The 16,959-nt window shown below is 39.8% G+C and overlaps 1 protein-coding gene across 7 annotated transcripts in view; it reads left to right on the top strand.

Moving 5' to 3' along the window:
• Positions 1-16,583, top strand: part of LOC103466788 (uncharacterized) — a 44,165-nt gene extending 27,582 nt beyond the window's left edge. For 2 of the 7 annotated variants that reach the window (XM_017305438.2, XM_081608297.1), the window contains exons 7-10: positions 7,639-7,731; positions 12,131-12,203; positions 15,691-15,786; positions 16,107-16,583. In XM_017305438.2, coding sequence (XP_017160927.1) covers positions 7,639-7,731; positions 12,131-12,203; positions 15,691-15,786; positions 16,107-16,255 — 411 coding nt within the window. In that variant the 3' untranslated portion in view covers positions 16,256-16,583. The other 5 variants (XR_014087965.1, XR_014087966.1, XM_081608298.1 and 2 more) reach the window with 5 other exon arrangements.
• The last annotated feature ends 376 nt before the right edge of the window (positions 16,584-16,959 follow it).

Here is a 16,959-nt window from a genome sequence, read left to right as displayed (position 1 = left end):
TTTTCAGATCCTGAGCAGATTTATGATTTTGGAAAGTTTTCCAGCTTTGAAATTGAACAGATTATATGATTCTGAACTCATTCCTGATTCCTGACTCTATTCAAAGTGATCTGGATCAGTAGTTCTCCAGGCTTTCTGACTGTCTTTCACAGTTTGACACTGAACAGTTTTCCAACTCTTACCCAGATTTCTAAGTTGGAACAAGTTTCTAAATTTAAACAAATTCCTGAATCTGAACAGATGAGGCTAAATTTCCTGTTTCTGACTTTCTCTGTTGACCTCATCTGATGGGAACCTGGATCTTCATGAAGGGGGTGAGTTGATTTTTATTGGCTGCTTTCAGACAAATCGTCTGCTGGAAATGACTGAACTTAGATTTCTGTTGTGCTGCAGGCAAAATATTGACTGCTCAAGCATCTCCACATAACCTCACCTTCAGGGTGTTTTCACACCTGATAGACTCAGTTTAATTGGTGGAGAAAGATTGCAGCCTTTGTTACATTTCAGCTGCTGTTCATACTGCACTGTGTCAAACAATCCAAACTAATAGAAAGTCCTGTTCCCCTCCTCGCCTGTGGTGGCGCTGCACCAAGAACCACTGAAAGAAAGAAGACGAAAACCTCCAAGACACTGAGCACAACTTCCTTCTTCATGAAATAGAAACAAAAGCGGAGTAGCTTCAGATTTTAGTGATTGTAGGATTTCTCTTTTGTCTTGGATAAAACACCACAAGTCATTTCTCCTGTTAGCGCTAATCTCTCACGTTTGTTTTGGTTGTATTTACCCAGAATGCCCTGCTTTTGCTTTTGGAGCAGTCTCCAGTTCACTTGGCATTCACATACGTATTAAAACCAGTTCACTTCAACCAAACCAAGATCGAGGTTTGTAGGCGGAGCAAAGTTTGCTTTTTTGGTTTAATTTTAGAGGGAGCTACTTCTCAGCGTTGGACTCAGAGGAGCTGAGAGGGGGAATCACTGGGGATTGGGCTCTGTGAGGCAGACACTTACATTGAAACAAGAAAAAAACTTTTAAATATTGAGTTAATTTCTTACTAGTTATCAAATTAAGTTTATCCAAGTAAATATATAAAGTTTAATAAGTCTTAATTCAATAACATGTAACAAATTATCTTTTTTTTTTTTAAGTTGGAGCTCCATTCTCTTTTTTTCAGTGTAGAAAGTTCAGCTCTGAGGTGGAGCTTCGTCCTTGAAGGCGGGGCTAGGCCCACCCAGGCATTTTGGTTGTCATGGAGATTAAAGGGTTTCTCAAACATGAATGAATGAATTAAGGCAACACTCCAGGTATGATTTTGATGAGAGAATAAAATGACAACACGATCTAAAGCTCAATAAAGTCGATTTTACATAACACTGCTCCTTCAAAATCCGAGGTTTTATTCTTAAGTCGTATTGCCGAGCCCTAGTTTAGACAAAACAAGGCTGGTGTGAAGGGCCCCTAAAAAACGAACTACGTCTCAGGGGAAAAGTGTGACGCCACGCCCAGTCAGGGCCCCTAAAAAACGAACTCCGTCTCAGGGGAAAAATGTGACGCCACGCCCAGTCAGGAAGTGATGCTCACACGGAGCATTTCGATGCTCTGGAGCAGAAATTACAGCATCGGTGGCGTAAACCTTGCACCACTTGAGAGCATTAGGCTCCTTTTCACGCCTGGCTGGATCAAGACGGAGGGAGTGAAATTTTCTCCTTTTTGATGGTCTCCTTCCTGCTGCGCCTCATCCTGCCCGTCACTCTGGATCCAACAGATGCTGCTGCTGGCAGGCAGTTGGCAGCTTGTGCCGGGTCACCGCCGGCAGTCCTCCCTCCTCAGAGAGGCTGATGGTGGGCCGGACCTCCTGCCGAGCCTGATGGGTGTCTGTCATGTTTCACAAACGTGTGAATGTTTGACACAGAGCGTCTTTACCTTTTACGCAAAAGCTGCAACTGACTGATGGGTCTAACGTGAATTACTGTTAAAAAATACAGGTAATGCACTGCAAAAACAGAATCTTCTTTTTTTTGTCTAGTTTCTAGTGGTAATACCTTAGTACACTTATTAGTTTTCAGCAAGATACAGGAGCTTGTTTTAATCAATAATTCCTTAATATTGATGAAAAAGTTCAAGTTCCACTAGCTGATTGTTTCATTTATAACCAGAAAAGTGAGATAATCTAAAAATTGAACTCTGAACTTTTTCATCAATATTAAGGAATTATTGACTAAAACAAGCTCCTGTATCTTTCTGAAAACTTTTTGTTATTTGAATATTAAAAAAATATACAAAATACCAGTTCTACTGGCAGATTATTTTGCTTATAACAGAAAAATGTCTTGTTAAAAGTGAAATAATCTGCCAGTTGAACTAGTACTTTTTTTAAAAATAGTGACAAAAGAAGCTCTTAATTCTTGCTGAAAAGTTACTTGTAAGATCATTTTGCCTTGTTTCAAGTGTACTAAGATATTACCACTAGAAACTAGATTAAAAATAATTTGTGTTTTTGCAGTGTAACTTTTCAGCACTTTTCAGGAGCATATTTTAGTCAATAATTCCTTAATATTGATAAAAAAAAGTTCTAGATTTATAAGCAGATGTTTCACTTACGATGACTTCTGGCAAAATATGACTTCAGCCATTGTTTTATGAAGGCAAAGATATAGTAAAGATATAGTGGATTGACATTGTACAAGTGAAATAATCTTCCAAATGAAATGGTACTTTTTCATCAATATTAAGGAATTATTTACTTAAAACAAGCTCCTATTTCTTGCTGAAAGTTACTTGTAAATTTGTTGTTGTTTTTTTACTTTAAATGCACCAGAAGCTAAATCAAAAATACTTGATAAGATTTTGTGTTTTTGCAGTGACTCCTGTGTGTAAAAACCATAAAACCCGTAAGACCGATCCAGAATACGTCTGGTGGTTTGGAAGGAAAACTTGCTGAATCAGGAGGTTTATCAGCCTAACGTGTCGCCATCGGTAACGATTACAGCAAACAGAAATGCCCACTTTAAGGCAAGATAGCCTGTGCGGTTGTGATTTAGGTGCGTAGAGGGTTTCGTGTTTGGGTCTCAGGTGGAGACACAGACTAGCCCAGCGTGTGATGCCGGGTTCGGTTAGCACCTGCTAATGAAATCTCCACCCGCTGCCCCGCCTGGCCTGTCCAGCCTCAGCAGTCGCTCTGCGTCGGGCTGCCATCACAGGACAAAACAAACCTCAATTAACCTTCCTGCAGACAACCGCAGGCTGCACCCATTTTAGCCGAACATCAGCACGGAGGAAATAAATGGATAAAAATATCAGCAGACTGCAGTGTTTGGATTGTTTGATTCGCTGCAGCAACATGAAAAGAAGGAAGTAACAAACTGTCAGAGATTGTAATTAAATTAGGAATAAAGGGTTTTTGGATTTTCCAGAAAATTAACCCTGTACCATCCAGTGTTTTATCCTGAAAACACTGGATGGGTAAGGATTAGATATTTAAGCTCCAAACTAAATATTTAGCTGGCTCACTGCTAAATATTTAGTTTGGAGCTAAATATTTAGCTAGCTAGCTCAAAGCTAACTAAATATGTAGCTTAAACTACATATTTAGCAACTTTAAAGCTAACTAAATATTTAGCTAGCTCTGAGCTAAATGCTTAGTTTGGATATACATATTTAGCTCCAAACTAAATACTCATTTAGTTTGAAGCTAAATATTTAGTTAGCTTAATTTAGTTAGAACTAACTAAATTTTTAGATAACTCAGAACTAAATATTTTTGTAGTTTGGAGCTAAATATTTTGCTTGTTCACTAAATATTTAGTTCAGCGCTGAATATTTCATTTGAAACTAAATACTTAGCTAGCTAAATTTACTTTGGAGATAAATATTTATTTAGTTAATTCAAACTGAACATTTAGTTTATAAGCTAAATATTTATTATGGAGCTGAACGTTTAGTTTGTAAACTAAACATTTCAGTTAACTAAATATTTAGCTTGCTAACTAAACATTTAGTTTGGAGATGAATATTTAGTGTGTTAATTAAAATTTAGCTTGCTAACTAAACTTTCTGTTTGCCAAAGAAACTTGCCAAACAGAAGTTTGATTTGATTAAACTTCTGTCAAGAATAAATTTATAGTTAAACTGTTTTTTTTTCCTACTTTCCTTTGGATTCATCCAGTTTGTAAGTTTAAGATTCTGAATTAGTTTTTTATCCTATTATTTAGTGTCATGTTGTGGATTTAGTTTGTAGAAATTGCTGGGATTTAAATTTAATAGAACATCTTTAAAAACTATCAGCAAGTTTAATCCTGAACTTTTCTGACATCTTAACAACAAAAATCAGTTTATCTTGAGTTTTCTAACTTCTGGATGTACTGAGCAGAAAACGATAACTTAGCATTTTAATTGAAGGTGTTTTTATTATAAAGGAGTTTGTGGTTTATCATTAGGGTCAGCTTTATTTTACTTTGTAATTAAATGTAAGTATATTTAGTATAACCAAACTGTGCAGTTCATTTGGTAAAAGTCGACCAGAATCCAAAACACACAAATTAATTACATCCTAATTTCTGCTTTTAAGTGTTTTAATAAAATGTATGTGGATTTTTAGGAAATTAAAAGAAAACTGCATGTTGTTTGTTGATGTTTACCAAAACACGCAGCAGTTTTCAGGTTTATTAACTAATCAGTGCTGATGAAGGAAGATTATTTGACAGATTGATCTGCGATCAGAAACTTTTCTGTTTTATAAACCTTGTTTCAAACGTTTTTGTTGTTCATTCGCCTTCGTATGGGACATTAAATTAACTTAATTTCTCCGTTTATTGCAGCCGTCTTGCAGTTTCAGTTATTCCTCTGGAAGTTTGCCTGAGCTTGAAATGCACAGTAGATCTTTCGGTGCTTCTGCTGACACAGGAAAAGCTTTCGGACAGACTATTTTTTATCATTTTCTGCTCCTTTCCGCTCGTCTCACAGATTCTAAAAATCGTTTCCTTCTTTCTAATGTGTTTCACATGTAGGTAATTTCTTTGTGTCCTTCACAGTCGTGCTCACACAGATTGATTAGGGGACATTAACAAACACGATTAGCAACACATTTCCATTCAGCACAATGGTGATGGGATAACCGTCCTTGAATGTGGCTCTTTAGTCGAGAATTAAATCCCACTGGGCTGAATTAAAGCTCACATTACTGCGAAGCAGTTTGTCTGTCTGCAGCTCGCAGCCAAAGCTGTTTAAACTAATTAACCATGAATTCACTTCAAAGCGGGACTTTATTGAACGAGCCGCGCTTCTCTGTCTGTCTGACACAAAGGCTGAAGCTGGAAAACGTCTTAACGGAGAAGATCGGTTCAAAGCCGAATGCAGCGGAGAGAAAAAGGCAACATTCCTGCAGCGCAGAGACGAATATTCCCATGAAGATCTGAGGAATACGAAAACTAATCATCTTTCAGGCAGTTTATTTACTGGTTTATTGATTTAAAAATCATTTCAGTAACTGTTAGCGCAATTAAAACCATTTCATTTGATTGACTTAATTGCTTTAACTACCATAAGAAGATACACATCTGCGGTTTATCGTTCTCAAAGCTGCATCTGTAGTTTTATTTTGAAGGGCATATATTATAATTTTTTACTCTTCATTCTATTCTGTTTAATCTCATAGCTCAGTTTAATTATATTTACCTTCTTGACAAAATAATTTCATAACGTAAAAAAAAAGAGAGAAATCAGCTGAACACGTGAAAGTGAAGCTAATAGCAATCATAAAGTGTACAGCTTGAATTTGGTTAAATAAAGTAACGATTTTACCAGGGAAGAGTGTCAGGAGACCTAACCACCCGGCATCTAGCTCAGTGATTTAAAAGCTCTGTGTGGTGAGATCAGTCTGTGTGTAATTTACCACGGTGCTTATAATGACAAAAATGAAACTTATTGCAGCATTCATGTAGGTGTTATGATTTCTGCTCCAGTTCTGAGCAGAAATCATTTTTACCTTGATGTGCCTTTCAAGAGCCAACATTCACTGCTTGGCAATAATAATAGATTATGCAGATCAATCTTATCGACAAGTAGTGATAAGAGAGAGGATTACACTTGTCAAACAGGATGCCTTTCTGTTTTTTACGTGCCTTCATGCCTTCTTGATTGTGAATCTGTAGACCCAACTCCTGCTGCTGGGCGCCCCCTGCTGCCCTGGAGGCCATCAGCAGCTTCTTAATTTGTGTTTGTACTCAGTTTAACTTAAAAACAGATTCACCAATTATGCTGCCATTTTACTCTCTGTACGTCTGTCAGGCGTATAGGGTTACAGGTGTGTGTTTTAGCTGACGTTCAGGTGTGTGGTTGTGTTAGAGGTGTGTGTTTTAGCTGACGTTCAGGTGTGTGGTTGTGTTACAGGTGTGTGTTTTAGCTGACATCCAGGTGTGTGGTTGTGTTACAGGTGTGTGTTTTAGCTGACGTTCAGGTGTGTGGTTGTGTTACAGGTGTGTGTTTTAGCTGACGTTCAGGTGTGTGTGGTTGTGTTACAGGTGTGTGTTTTAGCTGACGTTCAGGTGTGTGTGGTTGTGTTACAGGTGTGTGTTTTAGCTGACGTTCAGGTGTGTGTGGTTGTGTTACAGGTGTGTGTTTTAGCTGACGTCCAGGTGTGTGGTTGTGTTAGAGGTGTGTGTTTTAGCTGACGTCCAGGTGTGTGGTTGTGTTACAGGTGTGTGTTTTGGCTGACGTTCAGGTGTGTGTGGTTGTGTTACAGGTGTGTGTTTTAGCTGACGTTCAGGTGTGTGGTTGTGTTACAGGTGTGTGTTTTAGCTGACGTTCAGGTGTGTGTGGTTGTGTTACAGGTGTGTGTTTTGGCTGACGTTCAGGTGTGTGGTTGTGTTACAGGTGTGTGTTTTAGCTGACGTTCAGGTGTGTGGTTGTGTTACAGGTGTGTGTTTTAGCTGACGTTCAGGTGTGTGTGGTTGTGTTACAGGTGTGTGTTTTGGCTGACGTTCAGGTGTGTGGTTGTGTTACAGGTGTGTGTTTTAGCTGACGTTCAGGTGTGTGTGGTTGTGTTACAGGTGTGTGTTTTAGCTGACGTTCAGGTGTGTGTTTTAGCTGTCATTCAGGTGTGTGTGGTTGTGTTACAGGTGTGTGTTTTAGCTGTCATTCAGGTGTGTGTGGTTGTGTTACAGGTGTGTGTGTTTTAGCTGTCATTCAGGTGTGTGTGGTTGTGTTACAGGTGTGTGTTTTAGCTGTCATTCAGGTGTGTGTGGTTGTGTTACAGTTGTGTGTTTTAGCTGACGTTCAGGTGTGTGTGGTTGTGTTACAGGTGTGTGTTTTAGCTGACGTTCAGGTGTGTGTGGTTTTAGCTGACGTTCAGGTGTGTGTGGTTGTGTTACAGGTGTGTGTGTTTTAGCTGTCATTCAGGTGTGTGTGGTTGTGTTACAGGTGTGTGTTTTAGCTGTCATTCAGGTGTGTGTGGTTGTGTTACAGTTGTGTGTTTTAGCTGACGTTCAGGTGTGTGTGGTTGTGTTACAGGTGTGTGTTTTAGCTGTCATTCAGGTGTGTGTGGTTGTGTTACAGTTGTGTGTTTTAGCTGACGTTCAGGTGTGTGTGGTTGTGTTACAGGTGTGTGTTTTAGCTGTCATTCAGGTGTGTGTGGTTGTGTTTCAGACGGCACTCCACTGGGCAGCAAAGCAAGGCCGTCAGGAGGCCGTGGACATGATGATTCACTCTGGAGCCGACGTCAACGTCCGATCGGTGAGGGTGTGTGAACTGGATGGATGGATGGATGGATTAAATCCTGACGGATTTAATACAGGATCTGCTGGATCTCACTCCTCTTCCTCCTCCGCTCCTCTTCCTCTGCTGATGAAGATGTGCCTGTAGGAGATAATGTTTTCGGCCGGCAGATTAAACCATAGCAGACAAGTCACTTATTGGCTCCATAACTACATAATTAACTTTCTGTCTCCGATCGTTAAGGCCGTAATGGCTCTGATAGAAATGGCCTCTGTTGGAGTCACAGATAAATCAAAAATCAATAATCCATAAAACAGCAAGAAGTCGAGAAAAACGTTTGGGATTCACTGGAGGGTTTCAACAGGATGGATTTTCCTGGTCTGTATCCGTCTGAAGAGACGCCTGAATGTGGGGGAAAAAAGGAAAACAAATCGGGAAAAATTTACGGATTTAATTTAAAATGATAAAGAAAAACTCTGAGATTTGATTCATTACTGGGAAGAATTAACAATAGATGATGGATGAATGGTTAATGGATAAACGGATGGATGCATGGACAGACGGACGGACGGATGGATGGATTAATGGATAAACGGACGGATGCATGGAAGGATGGAAGTAAATGAAAGTTTTATATATTTTATTTCAATGATCTTTTCTTTCTCCCCTTTGCTGATCCGACAGCATGTGAGTTTCTGATCTTTTTCTTTTCTTAAATCTCAGATCCGTGTTGATAATGAAACATATTTTAAATGATCCGAGCCAAAACATTTCCTGATGTTTTCTAATTCTCCGTTTCTCTCCGCTCCTCGCTGAAGGGGGTGAGTCATCCTCCAGTGTCTCCTTACTCTTATAAAAAATAAATTTGTGTTTTAGCTGTCAGCAGGTATACACTGTTCATTTGAATCTAATAAGACACAATAAATTGACATGTGGGTATTTGGACTGCAAATCAGTAGCTGCATTTCTATTGATCGTATAACAGCGAAAACTGGAATTATGGAAATAAATTTGCTCAGTGGAAGCACTTCAATTTCGTCTCTCGTTTTTCAATAGGGATAAGGTGGGGTTTTTTTTGGCTTTGTCAAAATTACTGTATTTGACAAAACTGCAATGGAAACGCTTTTGCATCGCATGAGTCATGTGATCAACAATCGGATGTTGCTACTGGTGGAAACAACGAAGAGGACAACAGGAAGTGGTCGGATGATGGTGGCACACCGTGTTTTTTAATGACTTATCACGTGAACCAACTTTTTCACGTGTGTTTCTTATTTAATGGAAGCAAAATTGTGGGGGTTTTACATTTTTTGGGCAAATTTGTAATGGAGACGCAGCTACTGACATTTTGTGCGGCCAAAGTCTAAAGCTGATTTCTACTCAACAAATTCACCAAATTTCTTTTATTTAAAAGCCTGAAACAAAGTCTCATGATCTGCCAGTATTTGTGCTCTAGCTCTCTTTATTGTTTCTTTTCTGATTCTTTCTTGGGTTCATTATTACTATTTAGGTTAGCCATATTTAGTTTTTCACCTGAATCCATTATTGTTTAAAATGTGTTGCCATATTAGTCCATTCCTTTGTGTTTCGTTTCTTAGATTATTCTTGTCTGTTTCTTCTGCAGTTGAATTTAGTTTCTTTAGATCAGTATTGGCCGCCTTCTCTTGATTGACATAAAAACAAATATCTCTGCCACATCATTTAAAATATATAATATTGTTCTCATGGGATTGGTTTCAAAAAATTTCATCCGTTTTCATCCAACACAGACTGAACGGCTTTGTTCATTCCTCTGCTGCTGTTACTGAAACTACAATTTTAAAACAGAAAATCGGCGTCATCATTCACAACTTCTTCTTTTCACCGATTCAAATTCAACCGGAGAAATCCAGCTCAATGGGAGAAATCCCAGAGATGGGAGATGAGAATCAACTGGAGGGCTTTGGCCAGGCTAGCCTCTCAGCTCTACTGTTGATCAGCCGCAGAATCCAACAAATTTCTGATTGTTTTTGCAAAAACATAAGAGATTTACTGTTGTTGAACGGAGCACAGATCAGACCGGTTTGTGCTCCAGGTGGATGTTTCCTTTTCGGATCGCCGTCTGGCCTTGATGTGGCTCCCAGAACCCCCTGCTGCTGTGGCCTTTAGAGCTGATATTAGACTCAAAGAGCGTCTGAAAACATGAAAGCAGCTCGGCGTTTGAGGAAAATGTCAGATATTTACGTCTTCATGCTGCCTGTCTTCCTTTGACATCCAGACCCTTGAAAGTGGCAGCTAACAGTCGGCCTTCTGTAGCAGCTGTTCGTCCGGAAAAACAAAATCCGTGTTTTAAAAGGCGAAAATGACTCGGTTTCCTCTGATCCAGAGTCGGCTGGTTGTCTCGCTGCTGCTGGGACAGCAGGAAGAGTGTGACGGTGAGGAGGAGTCTTTGTGTTTCCACATCAAACGTCCTCCAGGGCCAAGGCTGTGATGAGAGTTTACCGTGTAATCTACAGACTCGTCTTCCTAATGAACGCAGACTTCCACCTCTGCTTTGAGTCTTCTGTCACCGGAGTCGGGTTTAAACGGCTTTCTGACAGTGAGGAGAGCGTCTGCTCGTCTCTGGCGCTGACAGCAGCTCCGGGTGATGAGCAGCAGGTCGTCAAAAACTACAAACAACCCACGTTTAACACGATACCGGCTCTGAGACGACGAGTTTCTGACAGCGGCGAAGGAAACAAATGGACACAAAGAACAGGAAGTGATCAAATCTGAATCCTGCTGAGTAAAATAACCTCCAGTTGTTTACACTTTATTTAAATATATTGGTTTATTCATACTTTATTTAAATCAGCCAATCAGATTATTCCTGTCCATTTATTTAGTTTCTTTATTTTGCATGTCTTTGCAGTTAGGGCTGGAAAAAACGATTATTTTAGTTATCGATAAATCTGTCAAATATACGATTAATCAGATTCAAAATTTTGGCACATCCTGCAGATTGTTTCAGAAACACATGAAAAGATGTAAACAAACAAATAATTCCTTTTGAAAGTAAGACAAACATTCAAACAATCGTTCTGCAAAAACAATATTGTAAAGCTCGGCTGCTTCTGCTCGACTTCGCATCAATACAGAGTAGAGCTGATCTGGTGATTTATTTATTGGGATAACCAGTTTATAATTGGGTAACAAAATCTGCTTCCTTGGATAATTTCTTCTTTTTGTTGTTTTGTTTTGTTTATCGTGAAATGAGATCATACACCCATTGATATTACATACATTTTGCTCTGATTTTTTCCCCCTCCCATCCTCGTCATTGGATAATTTTTTTAAGAATTTGAACGAGGTGAAGCTAAAATTATACCACTTCAGCAGATTTATTTATGTTTTTCTTTATCTTCAGTAATTACTTCTTTCAAAATTATGTTTTTTCAGCAAATGGCCTTTGCTCCAATTAATTAATCAAATACTAAATTAATATTAGTGATTATTTCATTCATCGATTAATCCAATTGATCGCTTCAGCCCTTTATGAGATAATTTCCAGTATTTGCTGACATTTTTCTCTCCCTAATTCATTAAAAGGATATTAAGACATCGATCCATCCATTTTCTTTCATCCTTGTCCCTCAGTGGGGTCGGGAGGGTTGCTGGTGTCCATCTCCAGCTAGCGTTCCGGGCGAGAGGCGGGGTCACCCTGGGCAGGTCGCCAGTCTGTCGCAGGGCAACACAGAGACACACAGGACACACAACCATGCACACACACACTCACACCTAGGGGCAATTTGTAGAGGCCAATTAACCTGACAGTCATGTTTTTGGACTGTGGGAGGAAACCGGAGTACCTGGAGAAAACCCACCATGCACAGGGAGAACATGCAAACTCCATGCAGAAAGACCGGGGCCGAGAATTGAACCTTCTTGCTGCAAGGCAACAGCTCTACCAACTGCGCCACTGTGCAGCCCGATATTAAGACGTATTTTCATTAACTTCCACTTCTGCAGAAAAAGGTTAACCGGCGTGTTTGTCCCTGAAAGGAAATGATTTGCTATAAAACTTACATGAGAATCATCTTCCTTCAGGCAGTTTTCTGCTCACTTCTGCACCGTTTAAGGTCATGAGCTGAGGTGAAAATCCTGGCTTGGTTAACAAAATGTTTTCCAGAGTCTGCAGGTACTTTTTCTGCAGGAAGCATCTAGTTTGCATATTAATAACTACATTTGAAAGTTATATTTCCATTACTGCTGCAAATATGGAGCTTTGTGTAAAAAATAAATAGAAAAAAGGAAACTGACTTATTTTATCCTGCAGTAAAGGAAGAGTGATTTATTTTACTTGGTACAGTTTTGATTCACTTTAAAATACATTTTTTAGTTTGGTTTTGTAATTGTTGATGTAAATAGAAGAGGTTGGGAGCTTGTCTTGTGTCATTGTTTTCAGGGTTACACCGCTCTTCATCTCGCCTCTATTCACGGACATCAGGAGGTGGTTCAGACCCTCATCAGCACATACAGTGAGTCACACCCAAAAGAAACACATGTTGTATTATTTATCCAAGTTCAAATCAGTTTTAACCTGAAAAAGGCCCTTTGGATGGGAAAACTGATATTTTCTGCTCCACATGTGCTGCTTCTGCAGACTAGACATTCAGAAACATTTTAAGAAACAATCACAGCGTCAGGAGAATATTTTTTCCTCTGCTGTCAGTCTGTTTTCCAGGCAGGTTTTCTTTATATGCACATTTCGAATTGATATTCAGACAGCGAGCGTCAGTCAGCGAGGGATTCTTCATCTTTACGCCTCACAGACTCACCGGCCAGAAGAAAGCACTGATGCAAAGCGCTGCTGCCAACAAAGAGCTCAGATTGACAGTGGAACCTCCTCCACCTCCATTCCTCTGTGCTCCGGTCTCCAGCTGCCTCCATCACGGACCTGGACCATTTACGACACAACCCTGGGATACACATGGATTTATGTGGATACATTGGTTCAAAATTTAAATATCTGGACATCAGAAGAGAGGTTATGTTCAACCAAACCAAATGTAGCAATGCTGGAAGAGCCGAATGCCAGCTGTGAAGCCTGGAGGTAGAAGTGTCGTGGTTTCAGACGCTTTGCTGCAGCAGAACCAAAAGGAAATTGAGGAATAAGTGAGACCATCTGTATGCAATCTAAAGGTGCTCTATTAGGCTTCCGTGAACAGGTCAGGATAAATCTGTGTTACTTACTTATGTTTTTTTTTTTTTTAACAAAATCATTCTTAGATCACGAGATTCTATTTTGAGATGTTTTAGGGCGTCTTGTCTCTTTAAATCTAAATAAGCAGCTGCTGACCACGCCCCCCCCCAACTCAACGTTTACACTCACAGGTGAAAATGGTTGCTAACAGATATGGAATTATGCGACCATACATCTTTGAAAAGCATTAGTAGAGCCTCCTGCACAATCAACAAGAATGCAGTAAGGGGTTTCTGGATGGCAAGTCAACAAAACACGTCTTTTCCAGCAGCCATTATACTGCGGTAAAACCAGCTGACCAAGCATGCTGGTGCTCTGCTGGGGTTGCTAGGCGACGTGGCTTGGCTTTGCTAGAGTGCCTACTGATTTGTGACGTTACATTCTGAAGGTGTTTGAAACGGCTTATTTTCCAGACACCAAATAAAATTATAAGAATAATGCATTTTATATATAAAGCGACACTCAAAGTCCAGTTATAAAGATTTAAAACAGCAACAGTAACAACGAGCACTCAACAGTATCTTTTTGCCAGAAAGTGGCATTTGGGCTACTTTAGAAGCAGTAGAAACCCAAATTGAAGTATAAAAATATGCAAAATGTAAATTTTCGCCTTTAACACATTCAGTGTTTTACAATAATGAAAACAAAGCCAATGGAATTGTCAAGTCAAATTAGGTTTTAAAATGCCAATAAATCCTAGACTATTGTTCACAAAGTCTGTAGGATACCTGATCACAGGAATATTTTTGGAAACACAGATTATTGATACTGTATTCAGATGGAAAACCAGCTTTTCAGTCTTGACTGCAAAGCTCTGACTGTTGCATTATTTCGTCGTGTTTCCACCTCAGCTGTAGGCGGATCTGTTGTTTAACTTTGAGAGTTTTGTGAAGTTAAACTGGGACGCATGCGGCTCGTGTTGATGTCCCACCTGAGGAGGCTGGAGGCTGAGCGGAGCGGCTAATGGTTACCAACGGTAACCGACCCTCGTCATTACCGACACTTTAACTCCCACCCTCATCCTCCCACCAGCGTTAAACACAGTCTCTGCTGCGACTTCAGAGAAATCCAAGCTGCTCTCCGCAGCAGAGAGAGAAGGACGCGCGTCGCTTGAACACACTTTACATGAAACGGGATCTTTAAACTCCAGCTGAGGGAAACTAAACTCTCCACTCCAGCAGTTTCTGTTTTATTTCAGGAAAATTACACCCACCGCTAAAAAGTTAGGAGGAACTCCTCACTTTCAGCTGTGAGATGTTTCAGGGGTTTCATGCTTTCACAGCCAGTTTCAAGTCACCCCACAGCATCTCAATGACGTCAGTAGAGTTGACTTTCTTAATCATCATGCAGCTTTGGTATGTTTTCTTTCATTATAGCTCAGCTTTAGTCTTAAAAGAGACCTATTATGTATAATTCAGATTTTGTATTTTTTTTTATGCTTTTATGCTTCCATCTGATGCTTCTAAAAAAAAAACCCAAGCACTTAAAAAAACTCACGAAGCCGTTTTTTGTCACTAAGTTAATCTTTTTTAGTGTCTGGAAAATGAGCCGTTTCAAAAACCTTCAGAATGTAACGTCACAAATCAGCAGGGACCGGAGCAACCCTAACAAAGCCAAGCCCGTTACCTAGCAACCTCCAGCTGGTTTCAACACTGTATCCTATGTACAATGGCTGCTGGAAAAGACAAGTGTTTTGTTGTTGACTCTCCATTCAGAAACCAGCTGCTGCACTCTTGTTGGTTGTGCTGGAGGCTCCACTTCTGCTTTTCAAAGATGTACGGTTGTGTAATTGCTAATATGTTTGCAGCCATTTTCACGTGCGAGTGTAGACGTTGAGTTGGGGGTTGTGGAACTCATTTGCATTTAAAGTGACAAGAGTCTTTTAAACAGCTCAATATGAAAGGATCAGACTAAAATCTGGTTATTGAAGAATGATGAAAGGTAATGAAAATGATTGTATAGCCCATAGATCTGTCTTAACCTGTTCCAGAAAGCATAATTGGTCACCTTAAAAACTGACCTGGTGCTCGCTCTTCAGTCTATTCACAGACACAATCTGTGTTTATTTCCAGTTTGAAGTTTCCTGGAAGTTTGGAGCTTCAGATAAGCGGACCAGCAGGATCTGGCTCTGCTGGAGTGAACCTGGATGTTGATGCTGTTTTATTCTTCCTGAGAAGCTGCCGCCTCTCCTCCGTCAGAGGAAGGTGTTGACCTGCTCAGCTTCGCGTTTTATCTCTAATTACTCACCGTGTCTGCGTGGTCTCTGAGCTCTTCTCTGAGCCTGTTTGTGGAGGTTGAAGAGGTTTAAAGTGGTTCCTCAGGCAGGCTAACCGTTTGTTAATGAAGGTCAGCTGCAGGCTTCATTATTTGATTGGTTTCAGCTTTTATGACCGCAAAGGCCTGTCTGCACATCATGTAGTGACATGAAGATGGACTTTAGGATCGTTACGTCACTACACTAATCCAAACAGAGCATCCCGCTGTTTCCTGCTCCTCTGTAAAAGCAGGAATAAATTCTTGTTATTTTGTGCTAAATTCCTAATTCAGTCCTAACTTGTTTTCCTTTATGTCAGCCAGACTTCCATGTAATCTGTTACTGCTTCACCTGTTTGCTTTCCAGTCCTTGTTCACTGGCCAAAAAATCTGGGTAAAGTGGACAAATGGAGGATAAGAGATCAAAAAGTCTAAAAACAATAAAGTCAACAGTGTAACTAAAAATCTACATAATCAGACACTTTGATGTGTATTTTTCTCTTCACCAGATGCTAAAACGAACATCAGAGATTACCATGGGAAGACAGCGGTTCAGTACTGGAGCGGCTGCACGGACATCTTCAGCACAGCAGATCCTCACAGAAGTGAGCGAATGATGCTAACCGCTAAGCAAAATTTATGTTTTGGTGTTAATTTGAATTTACTTTTGATCCAAAAATGTATGTGAAAATTCACTTTTTAGTTGATTTGTCTGAAGAAATATTTTGATTTATTTTTATCTTTTTACTTTTTGGATGGATGGGAAGTCACTGGCCCAGTTGGTGTGTTTTTGAAATGATGCCTGTTGTGTTGTGTCAGTGTGTTGTGTTGTTTCTGTGATAGTGCGATGTTGATGTGTTGCTGTTGCGTTGTCTCTCTGTGATACCCGTGTGATTCTGATGTTGTCTGTCGGCCATGTTTGCAGGCAGGACGTTTTTTCCCGGTCGCTGTACGCAGCGCTTTGCTCTTCCATCACTGCGTCTTTCTCGGTCTCGCAGTCAAGGACATCTCCACCTGGAGTTTGGGGCGGTGCACCAGTCAGCGTCCTATGAAGCATTGGACCTTCATGTTTGACTTCCTGCCTGCTGGGTTTTGTTAGTCACCAGAGAACGGTGTGCAGCTTCTGTACATGTAATGATTAATTCTCAACTAGAAAGATATGGAACCTAAATGCAATGCAGATTTTTTTATTTTAAAATCTTAATTTTACATTTAGTTGCACCTTTCATTCTCCGTTTGAACTTAATTATTTTAAATACTTAAATGTTATTACCCTCATTAAGCTCCACAGAAAATTTAACAACCTGTTGTACACAACAGTTTGAAAATAAAGAATTAGACAATTATAAGGCAGTATTTCAAGTGACTATGCCAAGTTTGAATAAAAACTTGTTAAAAAACATGTTTTTCTTTCACCCTCACAAATATTTTCATTAACTTCCTCATCGTCCAGTGGAATAAAATTGGTTATCTGCTTTAATAAGACAGATCGGTGCCATTTGAGGAAATGGTACCAAAAGAAAGAGTGAGCTGAGAATGAAGAGGAGGGAAAAAAATCCAGTCAAAACGACAAATATCTGAGAAGATCAATATGATGAGAACCCAGAAATGTTACACTTTATTTTGCTCAGTGCCCTTTAATCTCTAATATCATGAATTAAAATTACTCTGATTTAGCTGATTTGGGTTAAACTCTTTATAAACCAAGAGCAGAGAAAACCCGACAGCCTCCCAGAGTTCCTGCAGCCGATGTTTGCTCCTCCTTGTCTTCTACTGGT

This window comes from Poecilia reticulata, chromosome 6 (assembly GCF_904066995.2).
Source record: "Poecilia reticulata chromosome 6, P_reticulata-male-v2, whole genome shotgun sequence".
In the NCBI taxonomy this organism is placed as follows: Eukaryota; Metazoa; Chordata; class Actinopteri; order Cyprinodontiformes; family Poeciliidae; genus Poecilia; species Poecilia reticulata.
This window is presented reverse-complemented; position numbering and strand designations above follow the sequence as displayed.